This window comes from Zonotrichia leucophrys, chromosome Z, assembly GCF_028769735.1.
Source record: "Zonotrichia leucophrys gambelii isolate GWCS_2022_RI chromosome Z, RI_Zleu_2.0, whole genome shotgun sequence".
Lineage (NCBI taxonomy): Eukaryota > Metazoa > Chordata > Aves > Passeriformes > Passerellidae > Zonotrichia > Zonotrichia leucophrys.
The window spans coordinates 11,284,696-11,304,929 of record NC_088200.1 but is presented as its reverse complement, the minus strand read 5'-3'; the positions used below and the strand labels follow the sequence as shown (position 1 = coordinate 11,304,929).

General features: G+C 34.9%; 1 protein-coding gene across 6 annotated transcripts in view; it reads right to left on the bottom strand.

Moving 5' to 3' along the window:
- SPEF2 (sperm flagellar 2) overlaps nucleotides 1-20,234 on the bottom strand; it is a 74,500-nt gene that overhangs the window by 24,370 nt on the left and 29,896 nt on the right. For all 6 annotated transcript variants that reach the window (XM_064735458.1, XM_064735461.1, XM_064735459.1 and 3 more), the window contains 12 exons: nucleotides 19,261-19,378; nucleotides 18,297-18,454; nucleotides 16,508-16,710; nucleotides 14,956-15,083; nucleotides 14,720-14,858; nucleotides 10,324-10,461; nucleotides 7,890-8,050; nucleotides 6,827-7,004; nucleotides 5,893-6,037; nucleotides 3,725-3,826; nucleotides 1,931-2,069; nucleotides 564-805 (listed from right to left, as the gene is read on the bottom strand). In XM_064735458.1, coding sequence (XP_064591528.1) covers nucleotides 564-805; nucleotides 1,931-2,069; nucleotides 3,725-3,826; nucleotides 5,893-6,037; nucleotides 6,827-7,004; nucleotides 7,890-8,050; nucleotides 10,324-10,461; nucleotides 14,720-14,858; nucleotides 14,956-15,083; nucleotides 16,508-16,710; nucleotides 18,297-18,454; nucleotides 19,261-19,378 — 1,851 coding nt within the window. The remainder of the gene's footprint in view (nucleotides 1-563; nucleotides 806-1,930; nucleotides 2,070-3,724; nucleotides 3,827-5,892; nucleotides 6,038-6,826; nucleotides 7,005-7,889; nucleotides 8,051-10,323; nucleotides 10,462-14,719; nucleotides 14,859-14,955; nucleotides 15,084-16,507; nucleotides 16,711-18,296; nucleotides 18,455-19,260; nucleotides 19,379-20,234) is intronic.

The window sequence follows — 20,234 nt, the reverse complement described above, 5'->3', positions numbered from 1 at the left end:
AAAATGCATGTTTAAAAATGCATGTTAAAAAAAATTACATGTCTGAGCTAATGCTTGCAAACCACCCAGACAACAGGCACACATTGATTTGAAGAACATAATGGTTAATATTTATAATAGACTCTATATAATAGTTCCATGAAAATACTGATAATTTAAAAATTGTGTTTTAAAATAATATAGCCTAAGTTCACTGAGCTCTCAATTAGTAAAAAAAAGTAATACTTGCATATTTAAGTAAAGCAAGCATGATATACACTGTACTGAAAACCTATTACTGAGACACCTGTTAGAGGAATACTAAACATGTAGTCTTGACAATAAAAACCCCTAGGAAAGCCATTAAAAGCTTTCAACTGGTCTGTTATTTCACATTTTCAATATCCCCTCACTATGACTTTGCTTTTTTATGCAGCAGGATCTTTAACTGTAGTACAATCTTTAACAATATAGATAACTAAATATTATGTTTAGCAATACATAATAAGACAACTGACTAAGCTCCCAATTACTCTGTAGATAATCAACAGTCCTTTGGGAGTTAAAAGGAAAAAATTTCTTACCTTTAGGTGCCAGCTGCAGAAACTGTGTATGAAGTGTTGTAAGTTGTGAAATAGTTAGAGTACTGCTTTCAGAGGTTTCTATGCGTTGAAATTCTGGTGGAGGATCAGGGTCAGGAATAGGGTCAGGAACCATTTTTACATCACCGTTGATGAAGAAATCTGTTCCTTCTAAAGTCATTTCATATAAGATTTTGCTAGCACTCTCAATATGATGTCGTGCAACCTCTACCAGTCTTTCAACACTGAAAACATAAATGAAGACACCCATGAGTATAATACACAGTGTTAACAACATAGCTTTGAATTTTAATATGCTTATGCTTTTAAAGTTTTCCTAAAGTAAGAATTTCAAACCCTCTGTGTGGATTCTGTAACTACCAAAATCATTATGAAGTCTACTCTTCCTGTGGCTGCAAGAAATCCTTTGACTGCAGTCGGAAATTTATACAAAGTCAGATCTAAGACACAGAAGAGACCTGGTGGAAAAATACGAAAGCACTTCCTAGGCTGGCATACTGGAGAGGCACAATCTCCTCCTTCGAGTGCAATGAGTACAATTTATACAGGGACAGACATCAGCTGATGTCTTTGCAGATTTGGCTTGGAGTGTCAGGTCAAAGGATATGACATTCCTTAAATACTGTGTCTTTGTTAGCACATCAGGAGAGCAAATAAAACTGGCTGGAAGGAAGCAGCTTTGCATCTGAGCTATTGCCTGTTAAAGCCTTCACATCTTCCATTTATGCCTCTCTTCTTGGTCATGCCCTGACATGGATCAAGCAGCACTGTCCCAGCTATGATTCAAAAGTTAGTAGAGGCAGAAATACTTTGTAAAAGGCAAAGTCACTCCTTTCCTTTAGAGAGGAAAAGCCATTTAATAATTCAGACATTGGTCATTCTGTGTCAGACAGTCTAAAGTGCTATAGTGATCCCAAGTACATTTTATTTACTAGGACAGAAAAAAACTGTGAAGAACTTTTTTTAATGGTCCTTGAAATAATTTTGAGAAATGTAATATGTGGTGATAAGAACAAAAGATGGAGCTTTCCAGTGTGTGTAAAAAACAGGAAAGAAGCTACTGAAATGATACAGAGCTTTCTACTGAATGGAATAACTGACTGTCTGCTCAGGAATCTGCTAAACCTGTAGTCAAGAAAAAGAGCATACCATGATAATTACCCTTACAGCTACAAGCAGAACCTTTTAATCACCCAAGAAATGAGTTAGAAGCAGTCAGGTTTCTAAGATACCACTACATGAAATTATTATTTTCTACATTTTTTCTAAATTACTTCTGTATTTACTACCTTAATCTAGGTTAAAAAAAAGACCCCAAAAAAATCCTGTTTAAAATTTATACATGTTACCTTGATCTTTCCTCCAAGAAGGTGGATCCAAGCCACTTTTCCATATCTTTATAAGCCTCTTCTGCTTTAAATTTTAGATCCTCAAGAAATGCTAAAGCTTTTTCTTTTACAAGTTCTAGCCGAGATTTTGTGGCTGCCTCTGTTTAAATGGTAAAATCATAATGAATAATATTTATAAAATGTGAGGAATGTTCTCCATCTAAGCACCTAATTTAACAGCATATTTAACTGTTTTAGCTAAAAGTACCTTAGAGGATACTTGCTGCCTGGCTAGTCATTTTTCTGCAGTACAGTTAAGGCTGATGTAACTGTGGCTTCTGTACATGTTCTTTGAGCAGCTGCTATCAGTATGTTACAGAGGTAAGTGCATGACAATTTTTGTCTCCCTGTATTTTCAGAGGTAGGTACTGCATAGACGACTGATAAAACTGCTCTCTTATCACTAACAGAATAAAAGGCAAGGTACATTGTTGCAACAGAGAAATTAAATATTAAATCAATGTTAAAAACTTAGCAACTATACACAACTAGTGCTTTTGCTAGACTCTAGGTATCTGCATAAATGAAAACCACAAGTTCCCAAAAGGTAACTGGATAACAAAGCTGCAAGCAAAACTATAATTCTCAAATGCCAGCTATGTGCCTGTGCAAATAGGAAATAGTGTTCAACATGCTCAGCCAGCCTTAGGTTCTTGAGGTTTTTTATTAAATATAGGATGAAAATGAAGCATTGTCAAGAGAAAAAAAATACATGTTAATGAATTACTAAAATTCATGTTCATGCATGATCTTCAACGTATTACTATTCTTCTCATTTGGCAATTTTATTCTTGAACTGCTTTTGTATTAAACCATGATCAAAGATGTAGATGTACAAGCATTTGGTCCAAATGGATCTAAAGAAACCTTATGATTTTGTGGTTTGTTCAATAACTGCTGTTTGCCCTCTATTTTTAATAAAAAAATACTACACAATAGGTAGCCCACCAAAGAGGTACCACGTGATGATGGGCTTGCCAACAGTTGCCAAACAGAAACAATAAAAGCTGGGTTCTGTCTTCCCTTTAATGACAAAACAGTCTTTCTTCTAGTCTAAACCTATCTTTAAAAACAATTCTCAAACCATTTTCAATTTGGGACTTCTTTCTTCAAACCTCTCCTTTTGGCTGAAATGAATCATTTTGTTTGAAAGTTATTGGGTAAGACAGAAAAAGAGACAGAATGCCTGAACAATATGTAAGTTTTCGAAGAGTCTGTTCATAAAGCAGTTTGGAAGAACAAACAAAATCTATGTCCTGCTGCTTGAATCCCATATTGCTTGAAGAGGAGGGAATCAGAGAAAAAAAAGTCAATGAAATATGCAAATGGCAAAACATTCTTTCCCAGAACAACACATTTCAAATACTGAATCCAATTCAATTGAATATTGAAGTATGAGTAACAACTTATGCAAAATCTTTAGTCTCAGGATGAATATTTGCTTAGTCATGACAATTAAATTATATTAAATTATACAGAAGACAAAAGGAATGAAAATCATTTTACCACCCTTAGTATATTTACCACAGAATGACTGATGATTACCACACTAAAAGTATTTCCTTATTTCTCCAGACATAACTGACTCTCATTCTTTTTCTTTCTTATCCATCCATTTTCCCTACTGTCTCTGGTTAGTATTGACTAGCATACTAGTCAAATTAGGAATAACAATCACATAGTCAAATTAGGAATAACAATCATCCAATCAACCATAGGGCCTGAACTAATATAAGTAACCAAATAGTAACATACCCTCCTGTTTCAAGGCACTGAAATATTCTTGCTTTATTTTAACTGCCAGTTCTTCTTTCCTTAATTCTTCTGGGTCTATAGGAGCTGGAGTGGCTTTTGCTCCTGCAGGAAAACAGACCTCTCAGTCTTTAGACTTGCTTGCTTGTATCATGAAAAAATTGTGTATTGTGAAAAATTACATTTTCCGCCTTACTTGATGTGACCATTTATGAGAATGCAAAGGTGGATACTCAGCTGCCAAATGTAATTTACGTCTGCAAGTCATGCTAAGGTTAACACTGCATATAAATACCTCAGCATATACAACTGTACTAAAGTTTGTTAAATAACATCCTAAAATGTATTTCTGAGTGGAAAATCATGACTGAATGAGTGTGCCTTTCATTTGATCCTAGATGGTCAGAATGTCCTGCTTTATCCTAGTATTTACCTATTTTTTGCAACCAGAACACAAACAAATGACTTTTGAATAATACTTGTTTCTTCTGGAATAAATTCAAATTTAACAAACTATAGTAAATATGTTTTGGTAGTAGTTACCATCAAAGAAGTGAAAAGAATTATGCTATTAAAATAAAAAAAAAAAAAAAAAAACAAACCAGAAAGAAAAAGGAGATCTGTTATTTCATGCCCCTTCAAACCTGTACTTCCACCTTGTTTTGACTTACTTATCTATCAATAGATACAGTAAAGGTATTTTATCATGCTTTTAGAGATTGCATGAAATTCTGTAGCCACACAACTTTACTCAACAAAATTAAAATATTTTAATTGCTTTGTCCTAGAAGAAGAGCAGATGCAGATGTTACAGAAAAAATATAATGATATCTGCATGATACATAAGGTCAACACAAAACAAATGGTCAGTTCTAGAAGTGATAAAACTACATGTGGTAAGATGTATCACTCTGTTACCAGCCCACAGCTCCGTCCTTGAGAGCTCTCATGTTACAGGAACACTACAGTAACACTGTATTTGAAATTATATCAAAGTCAATACTTCAGTCACAAATCCATCAGTTCATACCTCATCTTCTACTAGGAAGAAGGCACAGCTTTCTGGCTGCAGTTCTGGTTTTCTGATTTCAGATAATCTTGTACCAGGTCTGAACAAAAATTTGGTTCCAATAAGCAATTCATAAACTTCAAACCAGCATGCAACAGCTGCTGAGATTTATCACAAAACTTCTCTAGAAGTCAGAAAATCTGCTACTCTCTTGGCAAAACGTCTCTAGAAGTCAGAAAATCTGCTACTCTCTTGGCTAAACTCATCTTAGTTTAGCTGAGATGCTAAACTAAGCCTAAGGCTCCCTGGGGCTCACAACTGGCAAAGTATTTGCTAGGCTAAGCTTCTGCTCACTCTGTATGGGCAGAAATAACCAGAGAGAGAGAACTGAGCACAGTGCAAAAGAAACTTCTGCCAAAGAAAAAAAAGTCAACTGTATTATGCACAATAACTCTGCAGTTACGGCTTTCTAATTTGGAGTATACAAATTTCAGGCTACCCTACACCCACAGGGCCTGAACTTCTCTCTTGTTATGTAGAATATCTTAACAGAAGATACAAAAGTTTGGGCTACAGGCATTGCTTCCTAATGAAATTATGATATATTGCAGACAAAAGGTGAAGATTACATAAACTACTATCTGCACAAGGAAATAGTTGTCAGAAAATGTATAAACAGCCTTGAATGCCACAATTTCTTCCAGCACACTGCCTGCTTTTGCTCTCTTGGAAATAAATTTTGTGTTTTCACCTGGTGGGATAGATTCTTGCCAGGCCTATGTGCAAAACCTACCTCAATAGGAATCTGCTCTTTTTTAGGACTTCAGCAGTCAAATAGGCATAATTTATTTCACTTGATAAACTAGCTTTAACTGTTCCATTCCAATGCAGAATATGAAGAAAAAATATTTACTTCCCATTTAGAATATTTACTTTTACATATAAAAACTACACATGTTTAAACAAATGTTAAACAAATGCAATTGCCATTCAAATGCCTTTCCCCTCATTTATCACTATCAGCTTTTTATAGTGATGTCACATTTTAAAAGAGAAATTATATCTAAATTAAATATGTTGTGTTATTAATTTCTGTATTATTCACATATTTACATTTCAGTTATTTCAAGCACTGCTAAAACAAAGCCTGCATTTTAAATACCTTTTTTTTTAGGAGGTGATTTGGAAGATGCATTTTTGGCAGCTTTGGTATCTCTCCCAGCCCCTTTTGAAGATTTTGAAGATTTCTGCTTTAGCTGACGTTCATTTTCTTCCTCCATTTCTCTAAACTCTATTTCAGCTGTTACCTTGACACCACAGTCACACATAGTACAGTGCATAGAATCAGCTCTGTGCAACTACTGTTTTAAATAACCTATGCTTGCTGAAAGTACTTGATGAGAAGTAGACACATTAAAAAAACAAGGGAGATATTTTAACTACTTGACTAAATTTTTATTATTTATCAAAAATAAAATTCTGCAGCAAAAACACAAGACAGAGCCATACTGAGTTTAATTCTTGCAGCCACTGTCTGTGCTTGAGAAAAACGTTAGAAAAGCAAGAATCAACAGTACACTAAGCAAGCCTAGAGCTACATTATGAAGGGGCAGAAATTAATTTCTTTTAAATGATCAAAGAGAAAATAAAAATCTAACCTAGAAACCAACCATTTGAAAATCTTACCTAATTTACTTTAAGCTATATAGAAAAAAGAATGTAACCATAGGGTCTGAATATCTGAAAGGTTTGAGCAAACACAGCATCACAGGATTAAACTTAATCCATCTTCTCACACTTCTATTGAGGGATAAGAGAAGAGTTTATCATGGAAGAAGATACATAGAGGCAACATTTGAAATATTTCTCAGTAACGGAATGAAAGGCTCCGTTATAAATATGGAGGTGCTGAAAACACACACTCCAACATTTTCCTCATAGAACTACAAACATATTAAATGGAAATATCAATGGTGGAGAAAGACATATGAAACTGAGATAAACAGTGAAAAGATGATGTGTTTAGACTGCCTACTGAATGGGGGGGCTTTGACTGTACAATCCAGAAATCTTTAAGTAAATAAAACATTCCATACCATATCTGATACTGCTGTTACTGCTGCTTGCCATGCATCAATGACAAGAGTTTTATCATCCCTGCAAGTGGGCACTTCATTTTCAGATCTGTTATCCTTAAGACTCCTCTTCTTAGTTCCACTCTTTTCTGACTCTGTATTACTTGGTGTAGGTGTTTTCAAAGAAATTAGAGGAATCCTCAAAAATAAAATATAAGGAATAATTTAGATACTGCTTTATAAAAAGTGTCAATATCTAAGTTAGAGAATACGCTGAAAGAATGGAAATGTTATTTTCAAATTTGCAATAGCAAAAAAAAGGGAGGAACTTTCCTTATGACCAAAAGTGATGAGCTGTGTATATGGCCAGAAAAATTTCCAGTTTAAGTGTAAGACCTAAAACATAATAACAGATGGATAAAATTACATCAAATGACTGTGTGATCTGCTGATGAATTCCACATTCAGACACATTATTCAGATAATTTCTTAATTCACTCTAATTAAGTTAAAAATCAGGTGTTATTACTGATGGTATTTTCTATATTGTGAAAGTATCAGGTGGAATCCCTCATCTTTTAATATGGCATTCAGTTTGGTACATCTTTATAGGTTGCTTAGACTTACATCTGTTATTACATAACAGTTAATTTGATTTACATTTACATAAAATTGATAACATTTAATTTTATTTATTGGCACAAATTTAAAATCAACTAATGTTCCACAACAATGCTTTACACAAATGAGGATTGTGCTGTAAACTATCAGCAATATAAAGGAAAGAAGGAAACATTTCTATAATAGTAGATTTCCTCCCGAGGCAGCTTTTAAAATGTTTTGCAATACAGCAATGCATTGATGAATATGATACAGGTAAATAAGTAAAAAATGAGGGATAAATGTAACCTCTAAAATTATTTGAGATTCATCATTTGACTATAATCCCTGGTTAAAAATTTCTAATTTCTCCATCCTTTGAAATATACATATATCTAATTCCATATACTCCAGAAATCTATCAGTGCATTCTATTTGTTCATTTTATGTGCTCTATTTGTTCCATTTTATGCTGCATTTCTACCTTCTTGGTTCAACTTGATCTTCCTTCTGCTCTCCATTAATAATATCTAACAATGGGATTCTAGTAAAATCCTGAGTGTCTTCTGTTGGGATTTTTCCTTCCATTGCCCTATAATAGTCATGAAGAAGTCTCTTTGTATCTTGGAAACGATCCAGTTCAGCCTGAAGAAGAATGGACAAAGAGACTGCAATTCAACATACCACAGAACAAATTTTTGTTATCACATGTTAATAGAAGCAATTCTAAATCTTAAGAATTTGAGGAGAGCAAGAAACACAGTCATATTTGTTTTAAAATTTATAATATACTGCTTACATCTATAATATATTCACACTGTCATTTCTAGGCAGCAATAAGAATCTTAATTGTTAAAATAGGAAAAGCTATTTACAGTAAAAAATGTTAAATGCATTCAATTTAGTTACAATATATTATGACGAATATATATATATTTCCCAGTAGCAAGTACACTAGTGCTAACAAATTACATGAATCTTCTTGTTCAGAAGAAATAAAGTCTTAAAAGCATAAAATAAAAAGGGTTATATGATGGAGAAAATTTTTAAAGTCATACAGTTTTTCTGTACCTAAGTAATCAACAGACTTTGAACACCTAAGTGTCGTGATCTTTTTGTGTGAATCATCTCAGAAGAAATCAAGTAAGATTCAAGAAACATTTAACACCTGTCATGTTTTGATTTATTGATTCAGTATGGTGTTAGTTTCTAACTGACAAAACAGTACTAAATATTCATGGGAAAATGTACAAAACCACATTCACAAAACAAAGGATAAAACCTTTGTGGTGTAAACCAGCACTTATCCATAAGTTAAGGAGGAAATATCTTCTAGTATAACTGTGTGCATAGAAAGGAATGAAATCTGATAAACGGCATTTATACAAATCTATGTGTTTACACAGTTACAGAGCCACCTGGGGAATATATGTAACCTCTAACAGAACACCCCACAAATGGAGAGCTCAATGAAAAAGAAGCCTATTTTTGGCTGCTTCTAAAAAGAACAGTTATTACATAAAGTCATATTTTTATTTTATATATATATTTAGTCCTGTAGTTTTAGGATTAATAATTCATTTATTTGGGGGAATATATACTAAGTAAAGCATGAAGTAATGTTTTCTATTAATTTTTTCTTTAAAAAAACAAAAGCTTATATATGGTTAATATGTATTAGTAATTTTAAACAGTTATTGTGCATGTCCACAAAGATTCATATGAATCTCTGCTGAACTCCATCATACATGCCCACGAAATTCTGTTAGAACTAGGATTGCAAAGATATAACTAGGAGAATAATAGAATATTTAAGCTCTGTAGTATAACTTTGTCTCCTTTATGCATATAGTTCAAGATGGATGTTTTTTAATATTCAGAACTATAAATATCCTAGTTACAGGACCAATGAGGTTCAGACCGTCAGCAGTTATTTGCTGTTTTGACCTCTCTTTTGTCAGTGGCCCAAAGTCTTTATTTAGGGCATTATGTAAACTCTTTGAAAACAAAGTTAACAATTTCCTTACTATAGCACTGACAATTTCACAAACTTTTCTTGAATTACCACAACACTCACATTAGATAAGAGAGTGGATCACTTTTTTATTAAATGTATAAAAATAGCAGAGAGAATTAAAGGGCTGAAACCCCACCCTAAACTGCTTAGGCCTGATTTTCTCAGCTAAATTAGCATCACAAGGCAGGTGTTTAAAACACTGTTCTCATTGTCTTTAAATTTGCCAAAACTTTCACAGAATGGTCACTTCAGTTTGCAAAAAAGCCTCTCTGGCCAGTCTAGTCAGGAATACTCCAATCCAGTTCTAAACTAATTTTACACACCTAGAACAGCAGTAACAAGGAAATCTTACTTTACTGCAGGACTGAATGGACTCTTGAAAACTTTGAAGTTACATATCTCAGTCATATTTGAAAAACAGCAGCAAATGACATCTCTATCTCAAAACATAACTTGATTCTTTAGGGATTCTTTTTTTGGTCAGCAGATAAATTCTCAGACCACATCAGTGAAATAAAATTGAGACATAGGAAATACTGTAATAGCTGAGAATGATGCAATTCATAAATTAAAAGGAAATGTCAATATGATCACAGAAGGATAAAGAGCTGTAACATTTAAGTCACAAAACTCAAGATGATTCATTGGAGCTCAAAAAATCCAAAAAGTAGCAGTATATAAGAGAGATTGAAAGTTTTGGGGGTTGAACAACAATAGTATTTTTCTTAATCTTTCCTGTATTCCAGAATTAAATGTATGGATTATCATCTCTTTTTTGTCTCTTAACTTTGTCTATAAATTCAGAAAACACATGAATATTTGCTTAAGTAATTTTTAATCTTTCACATATTTGGAGCCAACCATATGAAATTTCTCTCAGACTAACTGTAGCAGTCCATACCTGCATAATTGTAAAGAAATGGTTCATTGCAATCCCCCTACGATCTGGTAACCACCCTTCATTCATGATACCAGTACGTTCCAGCTCTGCCTCTTCCCTTCTAGTGTTACAGATATCCCAGAGAAGATCTCTTAGGTCCTAAAACAGAAAATCAAATATGGTAATTAATTATGAAAGAAAACATTTTTTTAAATTTTATTTTTATTGCCTGGGTATAGGGCAACTTTCTATCTGGGGTTTTTCCTTTATTGTTATAAATATCAACATCTGGTCAGGTCACATGCCTACAGAGGGATGACAAAAAATTTCTTTACAAGTGTGCCAGAGAGAAGAACACAAAGTTATGAGTTCAGCATGCAGGCAGCCTTGCTTTCCTCAGGCAGAGATAATCTACCTAAGCTAGACAAATATGACACTATGAATTGCTAAGCTGCCAACTGCACAAACAACTTTGCACTTGAATGGCTTGCTAATTAATATGCTAAGAATAGTACTCTCAGGGGATGGGCAATATGAAAAATAATGAGAAAATTGTGTCAGATTTCAAGTGATTTTCAAACTTGAGTCTTCCATACCAGTTTTCTCTAATGTTCATTTAATTAAGGGCTCTTCAGCTAGTGACTATGTCAAATAGCACTGTGGGGCTCACTGACAGCACTGAGGGCCTACTAAGCAAAAAACATTATGCAACTCGTTTGTTCCCTATTGCCATCTCTGCATGGATTTTGTGTGACAGCTCATTATGTGTAAGAGGTTATGGGAGAAGGGTGCTGTTAAATACAGTGCCAAGGTAGGACAAGATGAGATGTCTCCAGCTCCAGGCATTTCTACACTACCCGATCTGGGGCAGAAGAAAAGGAGAGGAGTTTAGGCTTCTGGTGAAGTGATTCCATATTCACCAGGTCTTGGTTGCAACCTATTATGTCAGATTCTGTATCTTTTCCCCTTCTGAAGACTTCAGATAAATCCACTTGTCTTCTGTGGTACAAAAAACACAAGGAAGTCCCTGGGCTATCTAATATATCAATGATGGCTACAATGTAGTCAAGATGCAGGCAATCAGATATTCATGGCTGTTCACACTGTAGAATACGCACATAAGAATATGCTGCTGGATGAAAAATATTTAAGTATATGATATGTCTATTGGCAGCAGTGAGCTGCCCCTGGCTGGGTGCCAGCTGTCCACCAAACTGCTCTATCACTCTTCCTCACAGGAAAGGGGGAGAAAATATTATTGAAAAATTCATGCATCAGGGTAATGATGAAGAGATCACTCCCCTATCACCATCATATGCAAACCAGACTTGATTTGGGGCAATTAATTTAATTTAATGACAATTAATAACAAAACAGAATGATGGGAAATAAAACCAACTGAAAACCACTTTTCCTCCATCCATTCTTCCTTCCAGGCTTAATTTCACTCCTGACTTTCCTCCTTCTTAAATGGCACAGGGAAAATGGGGAATGAATCATTAGGGTGAGTTCACGATATATTTTTATCTGCCACTCCTTTCCCTCACACTCTTTCCCTGCTCCAGGGTGAGCTTCCTCCCATGGAAAATAGTCCTCCATCGAATCTTCTGATGCAAGCCTTCCCAAGGGCTTCAGTTCTTCAACAACCACTCCAGTGTGGATCCCTTCTGTGTGTGCAGGCCTTTAGGACTGTACTGCTCCAATGTGAGTATTCCACCAGCCACAGCTCCTGTCAGGAACCTGCTCTGGCTGGGCTCTCTCCAGGCTGCTGCTCCTTCACGGCATGCCCACCTGATACAGCCTGGGTGGACTGCATGGACTGCAGGGTGGAGATCTGCTTCCCCGAGGTCCCTCCTTGGGCTTCTGTGGAACAACCTGCATCACCACAGCCTTCTCCCCAGGCCACAGGGGAATCTCTGCCCTGGTGCCTGGACCACCTCCTCTTCCTTCTTCTTCACCGTTCTTTGTGACCATAGAGCTGTTTCTCACATTTTCTCACTCCTGTCTCACAGCTAATGTTTTGTACAACTGATGTATAACTTTTTCCAGTATGTGTCTTAAACATGTAACATGAAGGATTTTACTCTTTGTCCTCATGTTATTTAAGTCACAGTTTTGATTTACTGTAAGCAGTGGAGAAAACTGCAGAGGAGTACAGTGAGTTATATTCCTCTGGCAGAAGCTAAAAGCATGATTTATGAGTATCTTCTTTTTGTCTCTCTTTTCACAATGAAGCAGCTTTTCTCTCCTTTTCTTGTAGTGAAGCGGTGAAAAAACTAAGAAAGGACGCATTTGCTCAGTCCTCCCCTATTTGGAACAAGAAAAGTAGTGATAGCAAGCAACTGATCATACTCAGTGATAGCAGTCCAATGAAAGAATTTGGAGAAATTTCTGGAAGACAGATAGAGATGTGCTGCTGAAGTGTGTTCTATCCATGGTAATTCTGTGTTTGGATATTTAGGATGTGAGCTGGTTCTGGCTGGGGAGGAGTTAATTTCTTCAGAGCAGTGACTATGGGTTATGATTTGGACTCGTGTTGGAAGCAGTGCTGACAGCACAGGGATGATTTTGTTACTGCTCAGCAGCCCTCACACAGAGCCAAGGCCTTTTCTGCTCCTCACCCCAACCCACCAGCAAGGGGGCTGTGGGTACAGGGAGCTGGGAAGGGACACAGACAGGAGAGCTGTCCCCAGATGACCAAAAGGACATGCCATACCATATGGCACCATGCTCAGTATATAAAGCAGAGGGAGAAGAAGGAAGCAGAGGGCACACTGGGGGTGTCTGTGTTTGTTTCCCAAGTCACCACTGTGTGTGAATGGACCTGGCTTTGCTGGGGATGGCCAAACACCTGCCTGCCCTTGGGGAGTGGTGGATGAATTCCTTGTTTGCTTTGCTGCTGTGCACAGCTTTTGCTTTGCCTGTTGAATTGTCTTTACCTCAGCCCAGGAGGAGCTTTCTCACTTTCACAATTCTCTCCTCCATCCCACTGGTGGTGGGTCAATGGCCGTGTGAGGCTTGAATGCAGGCTGGGGTTAAGCACAACATCAGGCCAAAGTCTTGGCTGCCCTCTGGGCTTTGGGCCTTTAAGGAATTTTACATACATCACAAAATGGGGTGGGTTTTTATATTTCCTGGTTGATACCAGAGAAATTTATTTTTCAGATATTACAGTTGGCATTTGCCAGTGTATTAGGTAGAGTCCAGATAAGATGATAGTGTTGAGGAGTCTGTGAGTTTGAAGAAAAACATTATGAAGATTGTCACTATTTAATTTACTCTTTCTTTCTAACAGCAAGGAAGGATAGCTGACAGAATTCATACATTCAGGGAGATACAATGAGCATGGCTTTAACAGCATATCAGAAGACCATCTTCACAATCACCCAGTGGTTTGGGATTCACTATAGGTGAACGGGTTATTTTAAAAAAATCTGAAAATCATATATTCACTCTAAGTGCTTAGGCTTATCACAGTATCTGAGTTTCACTGCATCATACAGAAGTATAACCTCCTCTTCACTTACCTTGAGCTGGATAATGTCAAACATGGATTTCTGTTATGAACAAAAGGCCAAAGATTTTAATTTTATCTTTTTAAAATATAGGACAGAGTGATTCCAGTCTTTTTATAACGCCATTCAGTAGAAATTAGGAATATGGATGATGATTTTTCAGTCTTCTACTCCATTCTCTCAGAATATTTCTATGGAAAAGGAGGTCCAGTGCTTTTTCCATCTCAGATGAATTAATCCATTATTTCTCAAATGTTCTCTTCAACTAAAAATGTTGTCAGTATTTCTTTTCTCCTTTTTGGGAAGCATTTCTGATGGTGCTCAACTAAAAATCATGTCTGTTCTGGAATGGAATCTGATGAATTCAAAGATTGCTCTACTTTTGCCTGATACTAAATCTGGCTCTGAATTTGTTAGGACATTTAGTTACTGCTTTTTGTGAAAAAGAACTCTCAGGACATGACCTAGAAAAGATCTAACTGAATCAAAACATCCCAAGAAATTCTATGTACTTTGTATGAATCAGTTTTAGAAAGCAGAGACTATCATACTTAATTTACAGAAAAAATAAAACACTGCCAAGATTTTTTGGATTGTGATAGAAATATTCAACTTGTAAAATCTCTAAAATCCACAAAATGTTAAAAAAAAAGAGAGCAGAGAAATATTTATTTTACAGTATACCACAATACCACAGCAAGATGTAAGAAAATTAGAGGCAAAGAACAGAGGAATAATTTTAAAGGACAGATAATGCACAAGAGGAAAAGACATAGTTTAAGAAGAACTGTAAAGAGGAAGAAAGTAGTTAATAATATGATTCATCAAGCTGATGTTATATCAAGCTTGTATACAAGGAAATAATAGTCTAGGGTATATTGTAATTTCTGTCATTTACTTACAGTAACCCTTTGGTGTAGTTCAGCTTTTGTTTCCTCATCATCTTGCAGCTCATTAGATATTGAATTAAAATCTGCTTGCCATAGAGATACAAACTCCTGCTTAAGATGTGGACGTTTCAAATAATCTTGAAATTTTTTTCTGTAAATTACAGTAAAAATAACTTTTGGGTTACAGAACAGCCCATGAAAAATACAAAATGCTAATATTAATGTAATAAGATACTATTCCTACTTACCTAATATCTGCTGTGTAATGAATTATAGTGTACTGTTCATCCCTTAGACATCTAAGTACAGTTTTGATCGTACTCATATATGTATTTTCTACCACTTCCCAGTAAGGTACTAAAAAATCAATCATCTCCTGTGAATTGTTAAAAACATCAAAATTAATTGATTTATTTCTTGGCAATTAATCTATCTGCAGCATTAGAAAATACACAAAAACATTATCTCATGAAACCAGATTATTGATTTTTTTTCACTATGTATTTCTTTTGGTTTACAGCTGATTACAGACATTGTACCAACATATACTTTTATCCTGTGATTTCTTTGGGAAAAAGTAGTCGGTCTCTAAAGGAATGTGACATTCCAGCAGAATATTCCAGTATTTGGTTTGGATATGCTCATAAAATGATGATGATACTGAATGATCACTGAGTAAGAAAATTTTGTCATTCATAATTGTTTGGGCTCCTAAAAATCTAAGCTAACTGCCTAGCGTTGCAAAAGTGATGTTTGACTGACTGACTGTTATGAAGTGTAAATAAAGGCCATGGCCAGAGGAAACCCAGCATATGTGAGCTGATTGCAGTTAACAAGAAAAACTGGTAAACATTAGGAAAACAATTACAGAACAAATTTCATATCATCATTGTCCACCCTTGAAAAATCTGCATCTCAAAAACTGCATGCAGTCCCAGCCACTCCTCTCAAAAAATTTACAGAAGAACTAGAACAGATTATAACTGGATTGGAGAACAAAAGCAACATTCAGCAAAATGAACATTTAAGAGATGCTTGTCATATCTTAAACGCCCTCAGAGGTTGATTATATAATTATTACTCATTGTATCTCTCAATATGTGAATTACTGTCACTGTGGATTAGGGTCACCAAATGATCCAAGCAAAGATCATGGTTTCAGGTGAAGAAACAGAAATATTTTTTCAGAATTAACATAATTATACAAGCTATGACAGAGAGAAGAAAAAGTAAATGGTTTCAAAAGAGCTACTAAACCAACTAAAAATCATAAGCATTCGAAGAAAAGTCCATTGAGAGCTACTAAGCACAAGATACAGAAATACAGCCATATCAGAAAAACCCTAAGTTTCAGATCACTAGAATCTTAGCAGGTGTCCTTGGGGAGAAAATATTAGGGAAAAAATATACTAGGAGAAAGATTAGTGCACACTCTCCTCATTCTTACTCTTTGTATGAGAAACACAGCTTACTCTTGCGAGAAAAAGAAAAATTACCTAGTAAGTTTGTGTTACTATTTCATAATAGTAAAAAGCATTACTGTTTTGACAGCTGTGTTATTCATGATAATTGAAAGAATTAAAAAACAAAATTAAATTTGAAAGTACAATTCCTTTTTTAATGTATTTTAGTAGCAACTGTCCTTCGTATATCTATCACAAAGTAATAGCATACTTTTTATTGAAAAATATTGAAAAAAACAACACGCAATGATGCAAAAGGTTTAGGTAGGACATACATAAAACACTAATAAAAATATACACTTTGATATTTAAGATTTTCAGTTGGAATTTAGTGTACCCGGGGAAGCGGTTCCTCTACATAAATCCATTCATCCGATCCTGGTTCAATCACTGGTGGTGCCTCAGATGAGGAAGGAGACTGATCTGTAACTGGTAAAACCTTTTCTTCTTCCTTTGTGACTGGTAAAACCTCTTCTTCATCTGTAACTGGTAAAACCTCTTCTTCTTCTGGTGGTGGTGGTGGTATTTCTTCAGCAGACCCTTGATATGAATGTGCAATTAATACTTCCAAACGTATTTTAAGTATCAATAAACAGAATTAGACATCTTTGCTACTCTCACAGGTTCAAAATAATGTAACAGATTCACTGTTTCATTACTTAGGTGCTGTTCATCAAAAACATACTAATGAATCAGGAATTCTCAATGAAGATTGGATCAGTTAACACCGAAACAAACTTGACATCCATAAATGCAAGGGCCCTAACAGGACCATCCCCAAAGGCAGAGGGAACTGGCAGACACAGTAGCTAGCTGGGAGATGTGCTCCCAGCTCATGATCATCTTTGAGAGGCCATGGAGATCAGGAGAGGTGCCTGAGGGCTGGAAGAAAGCAAATGTCACCCTGGTCTTCGCATCAGACAAGAAGGAGGACACATGGAACTACCAGTCAGTCAGTTTCATTTAAATCCTTGGAAAGGTGATGAAGCACATCATTCTGGAGATCATCTCTATCCACATGGAAAACAAGAAGCTGATCAGGAGTAGTCAGCACAGATTCACTAAAGGGAAAACACACTTGACTAACCTGATACTCTATTCTGGTTATATGAACCTAATAGTGAAGGACACCTTGAAAGCTGTGAACATAGATATGGAATTAAACTTTATTAGTTTAATATCCCAGGTATTATTTTTAATTACCCCAGGTAATAAAATTATTATTAATAATTTAAAATTTCTTTTAATTTTTAAAATTATATTAATTATTTTTATTACTCCAGGTATTCTTCCTTAGGGACTAAATAGGCCTTAAATACTTCTATATAACAGCAGGATTCTAACTAGAAAATCTTCACTTCATTTGCAACAATAGGAAGTTTGCTGTTGAATCTAGCAGGGCCATTAATCATATACCAAGCATATAAAAATCCTATGAACTAGAAACTGTGCACAGGAATAATGGCATAAAATTTTACTATTACAAGTGCTTTTCAAAGTAGATTTTTTTTTTTGTGGTAGAAGACACGTGAAGATTTTCTTATTATAGTTATGCAAAAATCTCTGGTTATTTAGAGATCACTATCACTGGTTTACATGATGCATTTGTAACCTTGGATGCTTCATTTCTTTTTCTTTTCCTATTTTTTTAAAATAATTTAAAATTATTCTTTCTTTCTGGATAATAAGGGAAAAAATGAAACAAAGATGTACCAAAATTAAATGTCAAAACCACTTATACTTATCCATATTTTTATGCTGCTACTGATATATGATATGAGATACTGACTCTTTGTTCATAAATAGCAAGTTAGACATTCTTATACAATTATGCTGTCCCATAGATGACGATGATGGCTGTAATTTTTAAACCAGGAAGAAAGGACTGAATTTAATGCTTGAATTTTTATGTGAAATTGGTCCATATACTCCGAAAAGGTGAAAACACAACAAAAAAGTTCAGGCTTCTGGTGCAGTTATCACTAACTTGCAAATCCTCAGATTTTTTCAGGGGCAGCAAAAATGTAGGTTTGACATATAATTTTATATAGTAATTATTAGTCTTAATTATAAAAGACAAAGTCTTTTGTTACTGAATTCTAGAAAGTAAGAGTATGAAAACTTACTTCTATCCTGATTTTTCACAATTTCTTCCATTATAATTTCCTTCACTGTTTCACACACAAGACTTTCTTCTGTCTCTGCATTTACTTTCACTAGATTGTTTTGTTGGACTGCAAACCATTTCTCTAATTTTGGCCATGTCTTTAGGAAGCCTGAAATCCTACAAAAATCATATCAATGTATGAAATTAAAATTTAACTAATGGAAAACAAAACATTTTCTAAAACTGATAACTAAAAGAAAAAGCAGATCATCTAATTTAACACTAAAACAACTCCACCCACATCAACCCCATCATTTTAAATATAAGAAGGTTTTCAAAATTCTATTGACAACTAATAATATATTTCTTACTCTTTCATATCACAAGCTATATTTATTTTCTAATATCACAGTTAAACCTATAGTGATGCATAATATAATAGTCTGAAACAGTTAACAGTATCAAACATTCAGAAGAAAGAATTGTTCTTTATTTTCCTCTTTGTGAAAAGTTAAATTAGTGATTAAACTAGTGATTCAATTTAAGTTAGAAAACTAAGTGGTTTTTGTAAATGTAGAAGTGGAAAATAACATTTTACAAAATCTCTAAGTTAAAGCAAGTGTATTTCACTTAAGGGCAGTCACACGTGTGACAGACCTCAGATATAAGTGCACACATAGATACACACACACACATATATATATACACAGAATGTATACGCAGTTCATGCAATATATACCTGAAAACTAAATTCCCCTTGGAACAATACTCTGGGAAATCAAACACAAGAATTCTTCTTTTCCAGGAGGATTTATATTGCGCAGAAAATGAAAATACCCTTTAGGCTCCACATTATAGAAAGGTCTAAGTAAATTCTTAATATTAGGCACTGTAAGTATTGTCCTGGAACACATATGAGACTCAGATCTGTTACACACCTAACATCTGGCTGAAGTAATATTTTTGTACTTCATATAACTTACCTATGTAGCACCTGCTCCCTGGCCAAGTCAATATTTTCTTCTAGGATTTCAGAATCTGAATTTTGATTGCTGCTTTGTTCAGACTGAGAAGCCTTTCTTTCATCAACTGTGTGGAAAACTAATAGAGAAGCATATATTCAAAAAGGCAATTATTCAGACAGTTATTCACCCAAACTAAGATAATCATTTTAAGAACAAATTCAGTGTTTCTTGATTTTACATTTCTTAACTTAAAAGTTGGGTACCACCCAACACCAGCAGGGTGTCCTGCCTCTTCCTCAGTTTAAGGGCACAGCCAATTATAGCACTAACATTTCCTAATGGATGCTTTTTAGCCATTGAAATATCCAGCTGAAGATGTGGAGCATTCCTGTGGGACTATTTCAGGCTTATCTACTCTACCAATTAGAAGGTATTTTTCCAATTTCATCCAAAGTACCTACTTTTCACAATGAACAGACATCCCACTTATCAAAAGACAAAGTACTCTCTCTTTCTGAGTCTTCTTTAAATTTTAAAAAAGCCTTTAATTCATTAGATTTTAAATTGTTCGATCGACTCTTTCTGTCATCACATTTACATCTTATGAAATAAATTCTATGTGTATTTCTGAGATTATATTAAATATAACCACATGTGACAAGTGTTTTGGCAGCATAAGGTCTTAAAATTAGCAATTTTAAGTCTCTGTACATTTATCCCCACCAGATTTTTAGCAAAAGCTCTAAAGATTTTGTCCCATCCTCACTCTTACCCATACATAAAAGCCAAATGTATATAGTGCTTTAACTCAAGCTATTTGCCATCTATCCACTGCAATGAAAACTACAAAGAAGAATCTCCTCCTAATTTGGATAACACATGACATACTCATTAAAAAATGATTGTTTCAGCAAGGTCTTAAAATGTGTGGTCTGGAAGTGAAAAAGCTCTCAAAAAGCCTTTGATGTCTTTGCCTTGTTTGACCAGAATTG